The following is a 20453-nucleotide window of genomic DNA, read 5'->3' as shown; positions in this document are numbered from 1 at the left end:
GAAGAATGTCTATCACTCGCAGTACTTATTTAAATGTGCATTTTGCTGTTTTATGTGCACATTTTAATATGACTTTTAAAAAGTGCAACCTTTAATATAACTTTCTCTCAAACAGGACGTGTAGGCTTTGCTTTTTTTATGGCTGACTTGTTGTTTTGGTATTTTATGACACAGCTTTATATGATGTCAGAGAGAACGGTTGTTAAAGATCTTCGTGATTGAAAACCTTGTTGTGTTCAACTCTAACAAACATCCCCAGCCCATTTGTATTTGACAGGGCGCTGTTGAGATGTACTGGAGCTCATATGAGGTGGTGTTTGTGCCAAAGCTCTGCAAAGAAAGTTGGAAAGAGTTCACTGTATGAGGTGTTTCCTACCAGCACAAAGAAAACAAACAAATAGAACTGTTTTGGAATTTTTGGACACTGAATTTCTTGTTTATGCTGTTTTCTTTTGCAATTGACATAGACAAAGACGTGCTTCCTGTGTACCATATTTTGAAGGAGTTTGGCTATATACTTATAAAAATAATTTAAGCTCATATATTTGTTATTTTTCCACTAACAACCAGTTGTCCTAACGGTATACTTGAGCACAATACAACTTTATTAACATAACGATAACACCAGTGAAACGTTGTTTCCGTCTGTTATTCCATACTTTCACTTATCCCTTAAGAAAAATCCACATACAACTTTTCTCGTGTTTCACACCGCCGCAGACACACATTTAACACGTGAATCACGTGTGGTGTTAGTGCAGCATTTTGTTCAGAAGCATTGCACTTGTCTCCCAAAAGAGTGACTTCTGGGAGAAAAAGTCTGGAGTGACTTATACATGTTTGTTATCTTCTTTGTTTATGCTTTTTTGGCTCCTGTGACTTTTACTCCAGAAAATATTGAATAGAAGTCAGATAAATATAGCTTACTACTTTAACATTTTAAGAATAATTTTCTTTAAGTGTGAATAAAAAGACACCCATACTAGGATTTGATCAAGATTGTCCTTAAACAGTCTGTGTAATGACAGTATGATGCATACATACAAAGACAGAAATGCTCATCAATTGAAGACTTTTTTCAGGGTTCTTTATCCACAGAGATTATTATTTTTTTTTGTGCTGTTGTGTCTTGTCAAAAATGCATATCCCTCTTTTGTCCTTGTATTTAAAGATTTGTCATCAATCATCTCCTTTATGATGTACTACTGTGTGGAAGCTTCAACCATTTTCTCCCAAAATATCTACAGAAGATACAGAAACAAGAAAAAAGGTAGAATTGCTGCTGCAGTGTTGCAAAAAAAAAAAAAAGAGAGAGATAAAGACCTGCTGATCCATAATTGGTCTCAAACTGATTCACAGCAGTTAAATATTGCCTCCAAGAGGTGAATGATCTGGGGTCAGTTGTATTCTAAACGTGTGAATCATGATGAATTAGAATAGAGATGCTGTTTGCCACTGGGAGACTGCTGAAGGGGGGCCTGCTAGCAGTCTGTCAGTTAAATGATGCATCAACTGTGAGTGCCGCTGTCTGCAACCAACCTTGGCAGAGGGGTGTCAAGCGCACTCATAACCTGATTACGCATACACATAAACCCAAGGGTACGCACACGAGAAAAGAAGAGGAAAAAGGCCGACACATGCAAAAACAGAAAGCGTTCTGAAAGCAGCTCGCTGGCGGAGCCGTGAACTCAAAGAACCGGACCAACCTTGACAGACAGGTGGGGGTCCGTCCATCTGCAGCCTCTCGCCAAGTCGACAGGTCAGAATCTCGCTGCCCACCAAGGTAAAGCCCGGCTGGCACGAGTATCGAATAATGTCCCCTGTGAAGTCATTTTCCATTCACAGTTACACAATGACACACACAAGATATCCATCCTATAAAAACACAAATCTCCATCAAACTAAGTCAGCAAGACTCCTCACTCCAAGCCGTAATCAGCTACACATTTTCTAATGAAGATTGACATCCTTTAGTGCTGAAGGCACTTCATTAAATTACACAGTCATAAACTTGCACACACACATGTCAGAATCACACACACACATTTACAGGCACAAAGTAAGGCAGCCTCTAACCACATGACTTCCACTTCACTTTGCTAATTACTTTTGAGCACTGAAAATACAAACAGCTTATAAGTACACCTAATTAGCCTTGCCTTCAAACTAATATTTTAATGAATGAAGCATGAAAAGATGGGAACACTTTAAAGATGTGCAGAGGAAAAAAAAATACAGAAAATAGAAGAGGGTTGGGTCAGGAAGGTCAGAAGAGGAAGGGTTATATAAATATGTATGCTAGGGAATAAACCCTTTTCACGTGACGTCACACATCGGCGCTCATGAGCAGAGTCACTTCTGTTTTATATGGTTTAGAAAGCAATTTTACGTACAAGGTAACCTAATCAATTTTAACCGAAATATGTACAATATTTATTTTAATAATGTCCTACCTGGTATTATTCTCCTCTTCGATTGTTCACAAATCAAAATACAAATGTTAGTAATCCTGTCTACAGAAAGCACCAAATTCCTATGGATATTAAACGAGTTGTGGATTATTTCTCTCTGACAACACGGTTAAAGTTAGACGAAGGTTACGAGTACTTCACTGAATGCTGCTTGTTTGAATATGAAGGTAATTAAGATTTTATTCTTTTAATCTGTGCTAATGCTAGCACTAGCATTAGCTTTGTCTATGAGACGTGGAGCTGCAGAAGACCTTTTCTCAACAGTCAAAAATTGCCTAAATTTCTGTGCTCACATAATCATTGTAAACAGAGCAAAAGTCAGACAATTCCAGCGTGTCTGACAGTAAAATAAAACGTATTACTGTTGTAATGTTTTTTACTGCGGTCACCGAGCTAGTGATCAGCTGTGGTTCTAGCGTTGCTAACCTTTGCTTTGGATTTTGTTCAAAACTGATAAAATTAATTGAAACTGTTGCCAAAAATATGAAAGTGACTTTTTGCACGTGATTTTATAAAATACATTCGCCCAAAGAGAATTTTTTTTCCTTATTTTGAAAACTGAAAATATGTGGCTCGATATTTGCTCTCAACATTTTTGCTGAGTCACATTTTTTACAATTATTCCCTAAAATACCTTGTAAAACAACAAGTAAATTTACCCTGAGAGGCCATTAAAATGTGTGGGGGCAATGCAGCGATGTGTGTCTTTGCCAAAGGTATTAAATTAATTTTTATCGGCTTTTGTGTTTGATCGCACTTAAAATACGTGGATATAACATCAGCCAAAATAAAAAATGTTAGAATATTATCTGTTCAAATGAAAGGTTTATATTTTCAATAAAACCTCAATTATTTAAGGATTAATTAAATTTGTATTTTCATTTGTGAATGATCTAAGACAGGAAGTGAAAATACAGTTCGGCAGGACTTTTATAAAATAAATATTGTACATTTTTCTGTTGAAATTGGTAAGGTTACCTTTTATTATTTACGTAAAATTGTGTCAAACAGAATTCAGCTGTCAGCTTTGCCGTTCTAAATCCGAACACTGGAAGTAACTATTCGCATTTTTGGCCCTGTCGCCATTTTGTCTGACGTCACCGTGGAAATGGTCTATGAGAGAGCAATAATAGATTTTATTTACTTCTTTGAGAATGGTTTTGCAAGAAAGTTTACTAGAAGACACAGTTTCAGACCTGAAAGCAAGCAAAATAAAATGAGACAAACCTATTTCAAACTCGTCACCATCAGTTAGGATGGTGGCGTTGGCGACGGGCGGTGGTGGCTGACACGTTCTCAGCTGGTAAGCTGTTGGGGAGAGGAGACACACTCAACACAGCTCAAACGTGCATTCAAGACGCACACATAAACAGCGTATGCGCATTTCGTATTCAGTTGCATCGTTCTTTGTTTCCTCACAACACAGTAGAACCGTGAACTGTCGACCCATCACCTTTGATGATCGTCAAAAACGATCACTAATTTAGCGGAGACAGGAAGCGCTTTATTATTAATCAACGTCCCTTTGAAGGGTGTTTTACCAGCTCAATCATAAAGCTAGCATAAGGAGCCATTCATCATTTATTATTATGCAATCACATGGAAACAATAAGTGGCCAAAAATGGAATCACAATTTTGAAAACTGGGTTTGATCTGGTGATGCTCACAGTAACTTCTGCTTTCATACTGCTTCAAAGACGTAAGTGTTACCATAATAATGAAGCTCAAAGAAGCCGCTGGTGCTGAAGTCACTGTGGAACTTGATGAGAACTTGATTAGCGGTGGTGGACACGCCTTCCTGTACCGAGCTGCCGCTGAACTGACCGATCTGAGGAGAGGATTGATCCGGTCCATCCCTGGTACGCGGATGCAGGTAGGCGGGGCGGGGGGGGGTGGATGAAAAGAAACAAGCGAATGAATAAACAGCTTGCTAAGATCAAAGTGCATTCCTGCTTATTGCTTGGAGGTCTTTCAGACTCAGCAGTCATTCCTGAAAAAAATCTAAAGGGAATTTTTTTATTTTTTTATTGATCAAAATCGTCAAAGCAAAAGTTTGGAATTATTTGCTGACGAAGAGCAATAACATTTCAACTTTCCCCCTCTGGCTATATTGCACTTTAATGAAGTGCTAGTAAAAAAAAGAGATGAAATAATTGAGAGAAATCTTAAAAAAAAAAAAAGCATTACAAATGAAAAAGAAAATGAACAAATTTTGATTTGCAGTATATTGAATCATTATCAGTGATAGAACTGTATTAATTAAGAACTAATATAAAATTCTAAATGAAGCTGTGCCAATTTTTGAATGGGTAGTCTCCTCAGAATTTCATGGTCAACTCTAAAATATGAGTCATCTTTCTTTTTATTGTGTGCAGGAGAGAGAAAACGGATGTAACAGTTCTTCTGTTATTAAAAAAGTCTACAAGGAATTTGGTTTAGTCTTTCAAAAGAGGCACTGCTTATGATTTCTGTTAAACATAAAAACACGGTTGCATTTTATCATGATATAAAGACGTATATAAACAGTTTTTGACATAAAAAATTCACAAAGTAAAAACACTAGATTTAGAAATAAGGACATTATTAATAAAAAGTGAGAAAATAATCTTTCTCCATACTCTTGACGAAAGAAAAACTGTATTTAAGACTCAAAAAAGCTCAAATTTCTCTGTCATTCTTCATTTAAAGTTAATTAAATGTTAACAAGTTGGAGTGGCATTGATTTATGTTATTTTGGAAACAAAAAAATACATTTATGTTATAAGAATAAGTGCTAGTTTTAGATTTTTGGAAGATTTTTGAAAATTTGCCAATTTGTACTTAAACAATGTTCTCATTTTTTCATGTTGTTTTTCTAAAATGAAAACATTTTCACTTAGTTTTTACAACAGGTTTTTGTCTCTATGATCAAAATAAACTACAATTAAGTACATAAAAACAAAAAAAAAATGCTTGCAATTGACACATTATATGTGTTATTGGGCTGAACGTCATTCAATTTTTAGTCATTCTTATGAGAACATTTTTTCCTCATTCTATACATGTAAATTTAAGTCTATGCTTTAAGAACTTTGTCTCTGTAGAACAATTAGACACTGTTGTGCAGCAGAAGATGATAAAATTTGCTTTCAGAAATCCACTCTGACAACCTTTTACCATCACTTTCTTTTGATTATATAAATACTTAAAAATCTAAACACAAATAAATATGTTGGATTGTTGTTTTAATTCAAGTTTCTGACACCTTTAAAACCAGGTACATTTCAAATAGAAATGTTTGCTACTTCTTGGAATGTAGAACTTTGTGATCACTTGTCAATGAACAAAAAGGCGGCACAGTGGTGTAGTGGTTAGCACTTTCACCTTACAGAGAGAGAGCTTGGTTCAAATCCCAGTGTGGACCTTTCTGTGTTAATGCCCTCACTCATTGGGTGGGGAGTTTCTCCTGCGTCCTCCCATAGTCCAATAAAAGGGATTAAGTGGTTCTGAAGATGAATGGATATATGTAAAAAAACAAGGAGTATTTATTTTTTTTTACTTTTAAATGTCATAAAAAAATAGTCCTCTACAAATAAGAGATTAAAACACGTCAATCTGACGATTTCTTTCCAGTAATTTCCATTTAGAAGCACAAAGTTGAAGAAATTATTCTTCAGGATGCATAACAACATGCAAATGTAGAAGAGTGAAAACAAACTTAAGCCGGATTCAAATCAGACGACTACTGTACGTGACAATGTTTCCATCATTTCTGTCTGTGTCACTGTTCTTTCAACAGACTGACAAAACAAGCAGCCACAGAAAAGGTTAGAGGGATGACGTCAGCTGTGAATATTGTCAGTCGAATCCACCTCTGACATATCGCACCGCAGCCCCAAGTGGAAGAATGAAGGAGCCTTTGCTCCCAAATGAGGTTACAAATATCTGTGAAACTGACTAATGGCAAGTAGTGAAATGCCAAGTTAAAAATGGAGCTAAACCTGAGGGGGAAATTTTCAATTCATGAAAACACAAAAGTTAAAATAGACCTGGACTTTACTGCAGCTTTCCCTGTGAGAAGGGCTAGATGAGGCAACACAGACATCTAATTAGGGAGCATCTGGGGGGGGGGGCACCCTGAAGAGCTACATCAGGCAAGTCTGGCTGGGAAAAACCCAGAGCAATTTTATACGTGCCTCGTGGCCTGGTGGACCTTGAGATCTCCCATGTGTAGCAAAAAGGAAGTGAGTAGGAAGAGATTTTGCCTGAGGCATCAAGACAGTATGGGTCAGCATGGATTTTAGAAATTGACAGTGATCACATTTTTTTTAAGGGATCTACCAAAATAAAAGAGAATTTATGAGACATTAATATTTCCAGACCTATTTCCTTATTCTAAATTTGCTGAAAAGTTTGATAATTTCTTGGAAAAATATTCCTTTTTAAATGACAATCAGTATGGCTTCTGAGATCATTGTTCAACAACCTTAGCATTACTGAAGATATTACTACAGAATTAGTCAATACAAATCTTCTCAATTGTGTCTTCAGCACAATTGACCACAACATTTTGCTTGCCAAGCTCCAATCTTATGGAATTAGAGATATTTCATTACAATGTGTTATTAGTTACTCGTCAGCAGTATATGGAATATACAGGAAACACCAAAAAAATACATTGTGGTATTCCACAAGGCTCAGTACTGGGGCCAGCATTTTTTATTTTATACATAAACTTGCTCTGCTCGCAAATTACACCTTTTTTTTTTTTGTTCTGGGAAAAACTTGGATATATTAGTTTCTACTATCGAAAAATAAATTATTCGAATAATAGAAACAACCTCTCAATTTAAACAAAACAAAGTTTATATTGTTCAGTAACAAACAATCCACTTCAAATTTTACATTAAATTGAAGTGGAATGGTGTTAATGTAGAAAGAGTTAATGAATTTAGATTTTGGGGGATTAGTGTTGATGGAAATGTAATATGTAATCAACATATTGCTTACATATTAAAAAAGAATAAGGAAAAATCTTGCAATTTTTAACTAAATTAAATATTTGTTAAATTACCAAGCTAAGTATATTTTGTATTTCTCCTTGATTTTATTGTATTTTTCATATAGTTTGGACATCTGGGGTAATTCTTATGAATCAAACCTTTAACAATTTAGCAAAAACAACAACAACAAAAATGATGCATATGACTCCTTATTATGATTGTGTTCAAGTTAAAAATAAATGGGGATACATACATATTGACCAGAAAAAGTCTTTAAGTGTTGTTTGTTTTAAGTTTAAATGTAAAAACAAAATGATTGACTTGTATGCAGCACAATGTATAGTATTCAAAGTTGCATTATTGTTACTATTATGGATTTACTATTTTTTTGTTTTTATTGAATTTAGTCATCTATTCATATCTTATGGAATAATAGGAATGGGATTTATAAGACTTGGTCTTCATCCTACTCCTGTTCTTTAAGTAGATCGTATGTACAGTACATTCTAATTGAAATAGAACAAAAAATAAATAAATAAATGTATGGAAATAATTTAGAATTGTTACTCGTATTAGTATTCCAGCAGGGGCCAACATTAACCTAAAAGATTTCCCGTTTCTCCCTACAAATAGCTGGATAGACAGATTGCTGTGTGGTAATAAAAGACTTTGCTATTAGCAGTAAATCCATTTGTGAGACAGGCGCTGGATAAAAAAAAAAACTCTGTAAATGAGAAACTTTCCAAACCTTTTAAGAGTGTATAAGTTGGAGACAAAATACAATTTACTTTGAGAGCTGAAATATGCATTTTAATAAGAAAAAAAAAAAGTGCTTTTCTTTTATTCATAAATGCAGTGCTTCATTACTGGCACTTCTCCAAGCCTATTCAGGGGAATGATTTACACTAAACGCCTTTCTTGTATGTATGTGCACCTTTAATATCTTATAGACTAAAGGAAAATAAATAAATAAATAAATAAAAGCTCACGTCAGTTTCATTTTAGAGTGATCAGCAGAATAGGAGGCGGCAGTCAGGCGAGGAAATGAAATGTTGCCATCAGGGGACAGATTGTTTATGCGCCATTTCATTTAAAATCAGAGCTGCCCGTAGCTCCCTCTACCCATAGTATAAATGGCAGTGCCGGATTCTGGAAGGCATTTCCCTTCTTTTGTCACCCACGAGGACAGCTCCGTGACTGCCTGAGGCTCAACAGAGAGGCTACAGGAAGGTAAAGAAAGCAGGACAAGCTGACTAGAAGGCAGCTGCTGGAATGACAGACGGCAGGTAGTGTTGTTTACTGCGTCTGCAACTGTCTGTTATCAGCAGAACTTTTTGCATACGAGCATCTCAAGTGACTCAGACTTTAGGCTTTCATGCTGATACAGATTTATGTCATTTTATGTAATGTTCACTGGGGACTCTGGAGTCAAATTGCTACCATAAATTTGGTGAGCTGGAGAGGACGGGATGCAGAGCATCTCACATTTTCTTCCACTTTTTTTTTTTTTATCTCAGTTAACCACTTCCAGTGCCACAGTTTATTTCCTTCATGGGTGAAATAACTTTTCAGAGAAGGAAAAAAAGCAAAATGTCAAGCCAAGGGTCAAAAAAGGTTGAATAACCGATGGTATACCTGAAATGGGTCTCATTCGACTCCATGGCCTTAAAGTCTCCTCCGATGAAAATCATGTTTTTTTTAGTTTTTAACATGTATGTGTGGCATTTTTCTTTTGAAAAAAGAACAAATATAATAAGAAATCATTTCGTTTTTGAGTATTTCTCCTTTTGAATTGCTGTCAATCAAATAAGTTGCAGACAGACTCTGTTGAACTGCTCTGCTGCACATGCACTAAACCCTCATCTGTTCCTAGCGTGTCTAGTTCAGGTTCTGGAGAAGAGAAGATGGTATCTTCACATTGACTGCAGTCAAATGAGCTGCCGTTCACATTTCTGTGGTCAAATCAGCATCACTGGATTTTTTGTGTGAGTTTCATCCAATACTTACAGTAGCAGGACTGAGAACACTGGAAAATCTCTGGGAGCTTCTTGATGTGACCACAAAATGTGAACGGCGGCTCATTTGACCGCAGTTGGAAAGGATTGTAAATCAATGAAAGAGCATTTTGATGTTAGCTTTCATTATTTTATCAAGAACTCTGAGAAACCAATGATTGAATGTATTGATCACAGTCAATAAACATTGGAGAATTAGCTAAAAGAGTCTTTGGTGAACTGGAATCAGGATTTTGGAGGAAGTTCTGTCCATGAAGCTCTTCATGTCCTCGTCCCAGCTGACATCCTGATCAAAACCATGTAGCTGGACATTACCAATATTCCTTGACCTTTTTAAGTAGCAGCGGTGACGATTAATGCTAGCGAGACACCGAGACACAGAGCTATGATCATCAGACAGGGAGGTCGGGGGGGAGATTTTGGAAAGAGAGGCTTCATATCAAAAGTGAAAAATGGCTTTTTAGGATATTTAGGTTGTAGGATTTTGGTTTAAAATGTCATAATCATAATTAAAACACTTCTGGGAACATTTTTTTTAAATAAAAAAAAAATTATAGGGGATCTTTAATGCTTCACATGGGGCCACTTCCAATGAGTCTATGTAAACACACGTCAACCTGAATTCTGGTCTTCCGAGTCCAGAACTCTCGTGTTCACACGTTGCTACGTAAGTTTTTAAGTCCGGCCATGGGCTCTGCATACAAAACAAGTGTTCATTGATGCGCACTGGAAGATCAACTAATTGAACATCTTGAGCTAAATTGCAAAAACCCTTAACTGTGACCAATCAGAGACTTGGATTTGGTAGTGATGTGTGAGTAGCATCCTTTTCAAAACACGGAAGTACCAACCATTTAAAAATCAATCAATATTTGTGTTTTTTTCCCAGCCGGAATCATATGACAGCTTGTCTGTTATAAACTGGAGTACGGTTGTCAAAGAAAAAGCGAGACTTGTACCACTTCGACATGTTGCACCAAGCCTCCTCCAACTGGGAGTACATGCACTACAGTCCAGTGTGAACACCGTATACTAAAAGCGTGTTCAGCAGGTTCTTGAACGTGCATCACATGCCTGATGTGTACAGCACATCACTTTGTCAACTGCAAAATCCCTTCTGTGCATCTTCTTAGTTTGTCTTTCAGCAGAACAGAAGGCTTGCTCAATATTTCCAGTAATTCTTTGTGAAAACTATTGGAAGCTGAGGCTCTTTACCTTCCTCTGATCTTTCAGAGCTCCAGAGATGACAGAGAATAAAGGAGGTATGCACAACTTGTGAGGCTGTCACATGAGAAAAATGTGTTAGGATGAAAGGCTGCTTTTGGAATTAAGATCTACCACTCAGTGAATTCACTCGGCGCCATATCTAGGAACAACCTTTGGATACAAACATACAGGAGGATAGAGGCGAGAACACCACAGATCCCAGTTCTTAGAGAGTTTTTTGGGCTTTGGTACATTTTTCTTGGGTGGCAACCAGAAAACTTAGCTCTCCTGCTAATTCAACAAATGCATGTTCCTCTCAGAATGTGGAACATTTGAAAGACTATTTATCAGGCTTTTCAGGTAAATATGATTTATAGAAAAACATAATTTTTTAAAGCTATCATTAAAAAAAAAGAAAAACAAAAATCTACAGCTATCTTAATTATATATCAGGTAGTTCTATGCCTGCATATTTGCACAATTTTTTGCAGGCAGATTCTGAAGGTTTTACTAAGGTCATGTTTTACAAGCTATTATGAAATAAACAATAAATAAACATATTTCTAGCTCTAAGGATGGGAAAACAAAACTCCAAAGCCACTGTAAATTTGCATCACCCTTGGCAACGTGCATTCAAGCAAACTCTTCCCATGTAAAATCCATGTCAAAGTGCTTAAATGTGTGTTTTAGACTTCCGTATTTTGCACCAAGCCTCTTCCAACTGTAGGTGGCGGACATGTGCTAGTAAATAGTAACAAAAAAAAAGGAAGAAGCCCCTCCCAGCTCGTATACTTTGAACATCATTGGCTAAATGCGTGTTTAAAAAAGCCCGTTCGAGAATGCTCTTTTATTATTGAACGTGCATCGTGTGTTCATTGTGAACGTAGCTTGCAATTTAAATTCTTTTTTCAAACTGTTAAAAAAATCAGAAATACATTTGCGACAAAGCATTACGGCTGCGTATCCATTATATTTTTCAGAAAATATTTGATTTGATTCAGAAGAGCCTGGATCGATCAGATTCTGATTTTTTTTTCGATTCTTTTGATTATTTAATTCAATTCAGTTTTGAGTGTACACATTTATACACATTTGTTTAGAAATACATTAATAATCTATATATGTTTGAATATATTTATATTAATCTGATGAGATTGTTAATAACATACAGTTTTACATGGTTTTCTTAAAAGGAGAATTTCTACCAAAAATGTTCAGATCATTAACATTGTGAACATTGTTCTGCTTCTCCTGGAGGGCGTTTCAGTTTGGCCACTAGGTGGCAATCACGCTATAGCATTACACCTTATTCCAGAAGAAGAAGACAGTATGAAGAAAAAAAAAATGTTTTAGACCACAAATGATTACTTTAAAAAAGTATTTTGTTCAAAGAATTATAAAAATTAATGCCTGTGAGTTTATAAAAACGTTCATTTATTCAGCAATGTATGTTTAGGTTGACCGAGCATTAGCATTAGCCATCCTATGGGAAATTCCATTAAACATTAGCATCAAGCTAGCAGACTTTCACATTACATGTTAAATCCATTTCTATATTTATAAATCGATTATTGATCTGTTAAGCTTAAATCGATTCTAATCAATTTGATCAAAATCAGTGATAAACATGTTTTTTGTTAATCAGAAAGACCTGAAATATTCTAAATATAGCTCAGAAAAGACGGGATATGTGCAACCAGAGGATGACTGATAATTAACTGCACCAAAACAGGCTTAAAGGTAAGAAACATGAATAAATAGAAGCTTACCACACTGTGATGAAGTCATAGATGGGCTCTGTATTTATAACAGAGAAGTTTATGTAGATGCCGTATCCTGGAGGCACTCTGACTGTCCACATGCAGTCCTGGAAGTGTGGATACTCAGCAGGGTGTCCGGGAGAGTAAATCGTGCCATTCATGGATGTTATGTTTCCACCACAAAGAGCTGGAGGGAGTAAGAAAAAACAGTTCAGTAATGGAAATAAATACAAATCCACTCTTACCTTCTGTCATAAAAGTAGCGTTTATGGCTTTTATGTCACATACAGTTGATAAAACATACCATAAGAGTGTGTTAGTTTATCTCTGGAGGTACTGTTGGATGCCATGTTGAAAATGATCGGTGAAAACGAGTATTTTTGATGCTAAATCTGTCAGAGCCTTTGTTTGTGTTAACACCTGAATATAATCTGAGAGTTACCGTACTCTAGATGAAAACAGAAGTTACAAACTCCTCAAAGACAATAAAACAGCTAAATAAACAGAATAAACTATTTATCAGGTTTTAACATTTAAGAACTTTACAACATGGTTATTTGGTGCACCTTAACTTTACTGAAAAACAAAAGAAAAAAGTCTTATCTACTGAGACAATGTTAAATTTATGACGCTCTGGCATTTTTAACTTTGTAGAAAGACTTGCAAACCCTCCATAAATTATTTTAATGGGTTGCATCAGTTTAAACGGGCAAAGTTGTGTCTTGTTGATGGGGAGTCAGGGACTTTTATGTGCCAAAATAAAAGACAGGACTTCAAGCGCACAAAAGGACCTAGAATCGTCTTTTAGAACAGCTTCAAGGATGTGTTTACTGTCTGTAATGACAAGAGAAAAGTCGAGTTTGCATTTACACTAGTCACCCTTTTGAGGTTGTCGCGCTCACGGCTTTATTGAAGATTTCAAAATATTTTTCATCCGAGTTCGGAGAAACATCAAAAGCAAGGCTGACAAACGGTTCTTTGATAATGTAAACCAAGGTTATCAAAAAGGGACAAAAAGGGTTTGGATACAATGATTCAACTCCATGACATTCTAGTACAGCATGCATGATACAGGTGTTTTTTTAATCATTATTTTATTTATTGATTTTTTAATAAGACTCACCCTCGCAGCGGGGTATGGGGTGGTTCCAGTTCCTGCTTACTCCATGCAAACAAGTGAGGGATGCTTCTCCGAGAAGTGTGTAACCTGGCAAGCACTCAAAGGAAATGGTCATCCCCACACCGTAGTCCTGACCAATCACTATACCACTGCGAAAGGGCCGCGGGTCAGGACACCTTTGGAGTTCATATGCTGCAGAAAAAGGTCAAACCCGGCAGAGCAGATGAGAGAAAGCAGACATTCAAACACTGCATAATGCTCTAGGTGTAGGTATATCATGAAAGTACGTTTTCTGAGGTACCTGCTGTTTAAGTGATATTAAAACAGTGGAATTATATAATCATTTGCTGTTTTCCAGATCACAGCTAAGGTCCTACATTGATCCTTTTTTGATCTGTTTTAAATGCGTTCTCAGTGTTGTTTTCATCATGATTGTGCCGTTTTTAGCCAAAATCATAACATTTATGCTTTTTTCTAGGACAGTCTCAGCAGGGCGGCAGTAGTTTATCAGAACTTCATCCCTAAATTGTTGTGGAAGAGCACTAATGGCGCTGAGTAATGCTGGGTAACATCGCACTCGAAAGCCTCGGGAAGTGGTGTGCGCGCGCAGTGTTCACATAATCTTCAGCTGCGGTGGACGGGTGGTGAGACGGAGACGGGGGGTTCTCTGTATTCACGAATTCAGCGTATTTGCGGAGGTCTCCGGCACTTAACCTCCGCGAATAAGGGGTGGAAAAGCTTATATTTATCTCTAAAGTTTGTTTCAATGCAAAAATATGATCGCATTTGTCAATCGCTGTATTTTATTATAAAAAATTTGTTATATTTTGAAAATTAATGGAATTTTCTTGTGTGTCTTGTCGTAACTTCCTGCCAAGGTTGATGCGGATCGCTCGCAACTTACGCAAAAAAATAGATCAGATGTTGAAAAACTGCTGCACAGTGAGAACCGGCTGCAGCTCTTCGCATCTGGTGTGAACTACACCATAGATTAACAAGGCCGCCGAATGAAAGCGGCCTCTTCCGTGTGCGGTGTGAACCCGGGGTGAGCCTGCTCCCACTTCCCTTCATCCACTCTCTCCTGCTAGCTTAAAGTCTCTCAAACCCCCAGGATGAAATTATTGGCGCAATAAAAATTGCAAGAAATATTGGATTTTGTGAGCCAGACGCCAGTCAGACGAGGAAAACGTAGACGTACATGGATCTAGTCGTCTACCAGTGGATGCATCAGAATGGAGTGGAGCAGGAAGCTTTTCTATGCAACCAATACGATCTTTTTCAAATAATATTTTTTCATCTGCTCCTAATTAATAATGAATAATGATTAATAATGATGCAATTTTAACCTTAAATGACTGTCAATGTTTTACTCCCCGTAAAAAGATATTTTGTCAAAATTATAAAAGTTAGAAATAAGCGCGAGATAACATCAGGCCGTTAAGAAAAAGTTCATTAAAAATCTGGAGGGCCGGATATAATTAGCCGGAGGGCCGGATCCGGCCCTCGGGCCTTGACCTTGACAAGTTTGACATTGACTTCTACCAGTATTCCACCTTTTTTTTACTAACCAAACAATCCTCATTTGTATGTTTAGAGCCACATTGAGAATACTTAAAACTGATGAAACAAAGAAGGAAAACATGATAAAAAAAAAATGAAGACAAATTTATAATTGATTTTGAGAGGAGATGGTAACGTGATTTTGTAAATTACATGTTAAAGTAGTTTTCCTATGTACCTCAATGAAAGTGACTCTAGTTTCTATCAAATCAAAATTTTAAGTTGAGTAAATGAAAACTAATAACTAAAAACTAATAATTTCAAATGTAACAAATGGCAGAGGTTTTGTTCCTAAATCCAACATTTCACTTTTACAGTGTATGGCAGACTCAGGGGGTTCTGTTTGCAGGCTTCTCTGATCACCCACAGGATTTGCTCAAAATAAAAACATTTGCAACAGTATTACACTCCTGGCCTCACCCTGATAAATAATATGGAAGCCAGGCTTGTTCTGGGAATAGTCGCTGTGGAAGAAGAGGGTGGTCTCGTGGGTGGTGCTGAAGAGAGAGTTGGGCACCACCGGGCCACTGAATCTATCAATCACTGTTCCCGTCTCCAGGCTGCCACTGCGCACTTCCAAATAGTCATGGACCGGCTCTGTGGAGAAGTTCAGAAATTGTAGATGGATCCCTAAAGAAAAAAAAGGAGATTGAAATCAATGGGAGTTCATGATTCTTAGCATTGCACCAGTGGACAAATCTCACATTTCAGTTTTTGTTTTGGCAGGACGAGGATCCCAGACAATTCTAATCCATAGCTAACAACAGAGGTGTGAATATATATATATATATATATATATATATGTATGTTTCTTTTTTTACTGAAAGCTGACATTATTACATTTTTCGATTTGATCTAAAGCATGTAACATTGGCAGCTACTTCTCTGCTGGATTATGCAGCAGGAGCCTTTTATGTTCTCGGTCAGATGGTAATAATTGATGAGACCAACAGGCCAAATGTCAGTCCCTCCGAAATGGAGAGCATTGGCGTTATCTTGCCGACGTCTTCCATTGTTGTGTCAGAAAAACTGAGGTTGGTGAAGTTCAAGGAAATTAAAAACGTACAACAACAAAAAGCTTTTATCAAAATATTATTCTGTGGACATGTTCTTACACAATGACGGAAAAAGCTTTATTTGACACAAAGTTGTTCACAACATTTTTAAAAGTGAGTAATTTTTAACATTGAATTACTAAAACAAATGAATGAAAAGGGAAGACAACACAATGATTTTGAGCATGGGAAGTTGATGCTGTGGACATAAAGGCTTGAATAAAAAAAAAAAAAGATAGAACAGACTGGTGGTGGGTCTACAAACCGAAGCCAACGGGGAGCTGAACTCTCCAGCTGCAGTCCAGGCTGCTCTGGTAATTCCCTGGAAAGCCCGGGCTGAGAATGACACCCCTGAAGTCTGTCATAGAGCCTCCACACTGAGCTGAGAGACCAACCAAGGAGAAAGAACATGTCACTCCCCCCACACAAAAGCACAGTGGGAAAACAAAGCAAAACAATGACTACAAGTTGAAAATGAAGGCTGGGCAAAGATCACAGAGAATCTCTGCTTGTGAATTCCACTGCATGCACGGCTGTTGAGAATGAGTTCAGAACAGACGAAGAGTCGCCGGGCTTTTTATGTGCCTGTTTATGCATCTATTTTCTGGTTTTGGGGCTTCATTTCTCTTTCACTCTGGTTCAAGAATTCTCCTTAAGGGCATTCGTGCAAACACAGCTGAGTGAAGCAGTGTGATGGTTCTTTAAATCATAAAAAAAAACGAGGGAGTCAATACTCAATACTCTTTTGCTCAGCACCGGCAGTAACTGCTTCATTCTCTCCCTTTCCCTCCTTTATTTAACTGCACTTGAGAGAGCTTGCTGTGAAGGTTACACTCATCTGCATTCACTGTGACGAATCCCCAGTCTTACAAAAAACATCAACATGCGCAACATTCCAGAAACGGATCGTTCCTCCAGTTCAGATTCCAATGCCGAAGTGGCAAATCTGACACAGAACACATGGAGCGTTGGTATCTTGTCTTCAGGGAGCGCCCGCCAAGGACAGAGACATAAATTAATTGGTTAAAAAAACGGTTTTGCTGGTAGAAGGACCCCGGCTTGACCTGCTTGTTCAATGAAACGAAAGAGAAGAGGGAAGGAGAGGCACTTCTGCGAGGGCATGAAACCTCTCTGATGTGCTTTTTATCACTAGCATGTTGAGTACAGATCCTAGGGCGTTCAGGCAACCGTTTGCGCATTAAAGCAGGGGTCCCCAAACTTCTGCGTGTTAGGGCTGCATCACTTTTGTTCTTCAGTGATGTGGGGCGGGGTCAGTGCGTAGGCTAACAGAAAACGTGTTCAGTCACATGGTGTGTCTAAAGATTTGCAGTTTTCTAGAAAGCCACACATTACCAAATATTTAAAACCCTTTCCGGGAAAAGAAAAAGACAGGAAATAACTCCTTCACTGGCTCCCTTTTAATTTTGATTTTAAAGTCTTCATGGTCTTGCCTCAGTTTTCTTAATTGATCTTTTAACTCTCAGCAGCCAGAGTTGTTCTAGAGACCGCGAAAGCCACAATTTGTTCAACTCCACGCCTTCACTGCAACTTTACTGGAACTTTGAAGATGCTCACACACCGGCACGCATTCAAGCGGCCTCTTGCAATGAAAAGTCTATGCAAACGTGTGTAGAAGTCCAAAATTCCGCTCTCATCTGCATACAATTTGGTCTTCCTCTCTTTCATGCCTTTGAAATGGATAGAGGAAGATTCTGAGGAGAACATGGAGCTCTGAGGCTTAATCAGAGTATGCCATTTTTTTCTAAGTTTTTAATTTTTCATTGCAGAATGCCATTTTATTCTGAAGTATGTTTAAAGCAATACACAAATATTTGGGATATTGTGGGCAGGGAGGAATAAAAGTTCATTTTGGGTTTCACCGTTATGTTAAATAATAGCCCAAAACTGTTGTATATGGTGATAATACAGTATTTTCCGAGAGCACATGTCACAATAAAAAGAGTTGGAATATGAGAATGTGAAGTTTATGTAATATATTAACATTTTTTTGGGTGCTTTTTGAAAAAAGTATATATAAAAAAATGCAACTTTTGTCGCAACTTTTCACAAAAGCTGATGCAACATCAGGCGTTTTAGGGCTCAACAATCATAAATATCGGCCACGAAATCCTGGAGGGTCTGTGTATTCTATTCTTTTGACTGTGGGGGCGGGGTTTAAGATGGCAGACTGCAGAAGGGTGAAATAAAATGCCACGTTCTTTTTGGGTCTCAATCTCAAAGTCAGATTGGAAAATAAATAAACAAAAATCATGCATTTCTGATATTGTTTGGGGGCCAAAAACAAAAATGAAAAGCTTGCACATGATTGCTGTGTTACATATTAATTGCTTTTGCCCTTTTCAGGGTGTGTATTTGTGTGACTATCAACTTCAGAGGAAATGTCAGGGAGACCGCAGCCTCATCAGGAGGGGATCAGGAACCAAACAGCACATTGAGATGGTGCAAAGCCTTATTGATCTTCAGCTGAAGGGAACACAGAAAATTCCTACTACCTGTTCCAAAAGCCTTTGAAACAAAACCATCATTCGCTCTATCCATTTTGAACACTGAAATAATGGCTTTCTATCATGCACTGAAACAAGTCCTTTTCAAGCCACAGCTTTGCTGTGTTTGTCTTAAACAACTGTGTACAAAACAACACATATTGAACAAAAAAAGGTATTATGTAAATAAAAAAAAAAAACCTCTATGACTGAAAATAAACTTGTGTTTGATGCAGCAACAGCAGTTTTCTGGTGTTTAGTTCATCCCTTTAGTTTGACTGCAGAAGATGATACATTACCTAAACACAGCGGAACGGGGTAATTCCATCTTCTGACAGGCCCTGGCATGCAGGTTATATATGCATTGCCCTGTTAAAGAAACAAAATACATTATTTAATGATTTAATATTGCAAAGAAATATGAAACAAAAATACTATAGCTCTGGATTGTGCAGCCTTTTTATGTACATAGTGTCAGGAGTAGTAGTGCAACAAGACTCAACCAATTTTTATTGTTTTTCTTCTTTATCCCTTTAAATATTGAATTAAAAGTACAACACATTTAGAAAACACATTTTCAAAAACACGGATTATTTTATTCTCCCAAAGAAATAAGTGGCAGAAAAAATATATTGATTTTGTCTTGGCTTGGAAGTTAAAGGGTTAATAATTCTTTTTAATTAAACTTTATACTCTCAGAAATACTTGAATATTTTCATACTTCGCTGTGAGTTCATAAAACTACTAATCCTTCTCTATACATTTTATTGGTTTTATTTACAGACTGTAGAATCACTGGACAGCTCATTTATCCCGAGTTATTCAAGTTTTAAACTGACCAATCAGATGCTTCAGGAAAAGCATGTGGTTTCTGCCAGACCCCACCTCGAATGTTTGATTAACAGATTCTCTCAAACTCGTTTTCAGCGGAAGGGGTGTGGCCTTTAAACAAGGTCTGGATGATACAACGATAATAGATATCACAATAGAACTTTTTCTTGATAGAAGAATGAGTCTATCGCCATTGACTTTTACTTTGAAGGGTCCGAAATTGACACTCGCCCATTGCAAGCATTTTCTACTCTTTGGCGAGTAAAAGCTAGAGAGCACATGGTGAGTAAATGTTTGGATCTAATTATTTATGCTTATTAGCGCTCATTTTATTACATTTTTTAGACCTCTCCACTTCCTTCGTCTGCGCTCAAGGTAAGCAAACGCAAACGCAGTCACCTCAGCTAATCTTCTCCATGTAACGTTTAGTTTCGGGTGATAAAGCAGCGGAACATCTGAGGATTCTGTCAGAACTGGAGTACAAACTGGCTGCAGAAGTTTAATAAAAAGTGTTGATATGGTGACCGCGCTGTAGCTTTAGCATGATGCTAATGCTAACGTGCTGCTCCATGTGAAGCCTTGATGTGTTCAGACCAGTTTACTGTCAGAAAATATTTCACTGACTAGAATTTAAGACATGGCAGATAAATACAACAAAATTAAAAGAGACATTTATAAAAATAAAAATAAATAATAAAATAATAAAATAATAAAATAAAAAAAATAATAAAATGACAAAATTGAATCCACTGTATTAGCAGAGGGTGTAACACAAAAACTGCAACCTGTGTAAGATGCTATGATAACCCCCGGCATTCCACATATGATATGTAGCAACAATAGTCCAAATCTTTGTTTTCAGCCTGTTTTTGGTTATTATTTAATATAAAATATAATCACTTGTAGAAACAATTAAGAAATCTCTGTTAAATCTCAATTTTTTCTCAG

The 20453-nt window shown here is 37.0% G+C and overlaps 1 protein-coding gene across 5 annotated transcripts in view; it reads right to left on the bottom strand.

The window, feature by feature from the left end:
- The window catches only part of LOC112143303 (CUB and sushi domain-containing protein 3), a gene marked incomplete at its 5' end in the record, with an annotated part of 317263 nt that overhangs the window by 96614 nt on the left and 200196 nt on the right, over positions 1-20453 (bottom strand). For all 5 annotated transcript variants that reach the window (XM_024267159.2, XM_024267162.2, XM_024267160.2 and 2 more), the window contains 8 exon segments: positions 1707-1820; positions 3699-3779; positions 4183-4328; positions 12445-12622; positions 13559-13747; positions 15536-15745; positions 16436-16552; positions 18974-19043. In XM_024267159.2, coding sequence (XP_024122927.1) covers positions 1707-1820; positions 3699-3779; positions 4183-4328; positions 12445-12622; positions 13559-13747; positions 15536-15745; positions 16436-16552; positions 18974-19043 — 1105 coding nt within the window.

Source organism: Oryzias melastigma, linkage group LG16 (genome assembly GCF_002922805.2).
Source record: "Oryzias melastigma strain HK-1 linkage group LG16, ASM292280v2, whole genome shotgun sequence".
Taxonomy (NCBI): Eukaryota; Metazoa; Chordata; class Actinopteri; order Beloniformes; family Adrianichthyidae; genus Oryzias; species Oryzias melastigma.
Note: the sequence above shows the minus strand (reverse complement) of the source record. Positions and strands in the feature narration are given on the sequence as shown.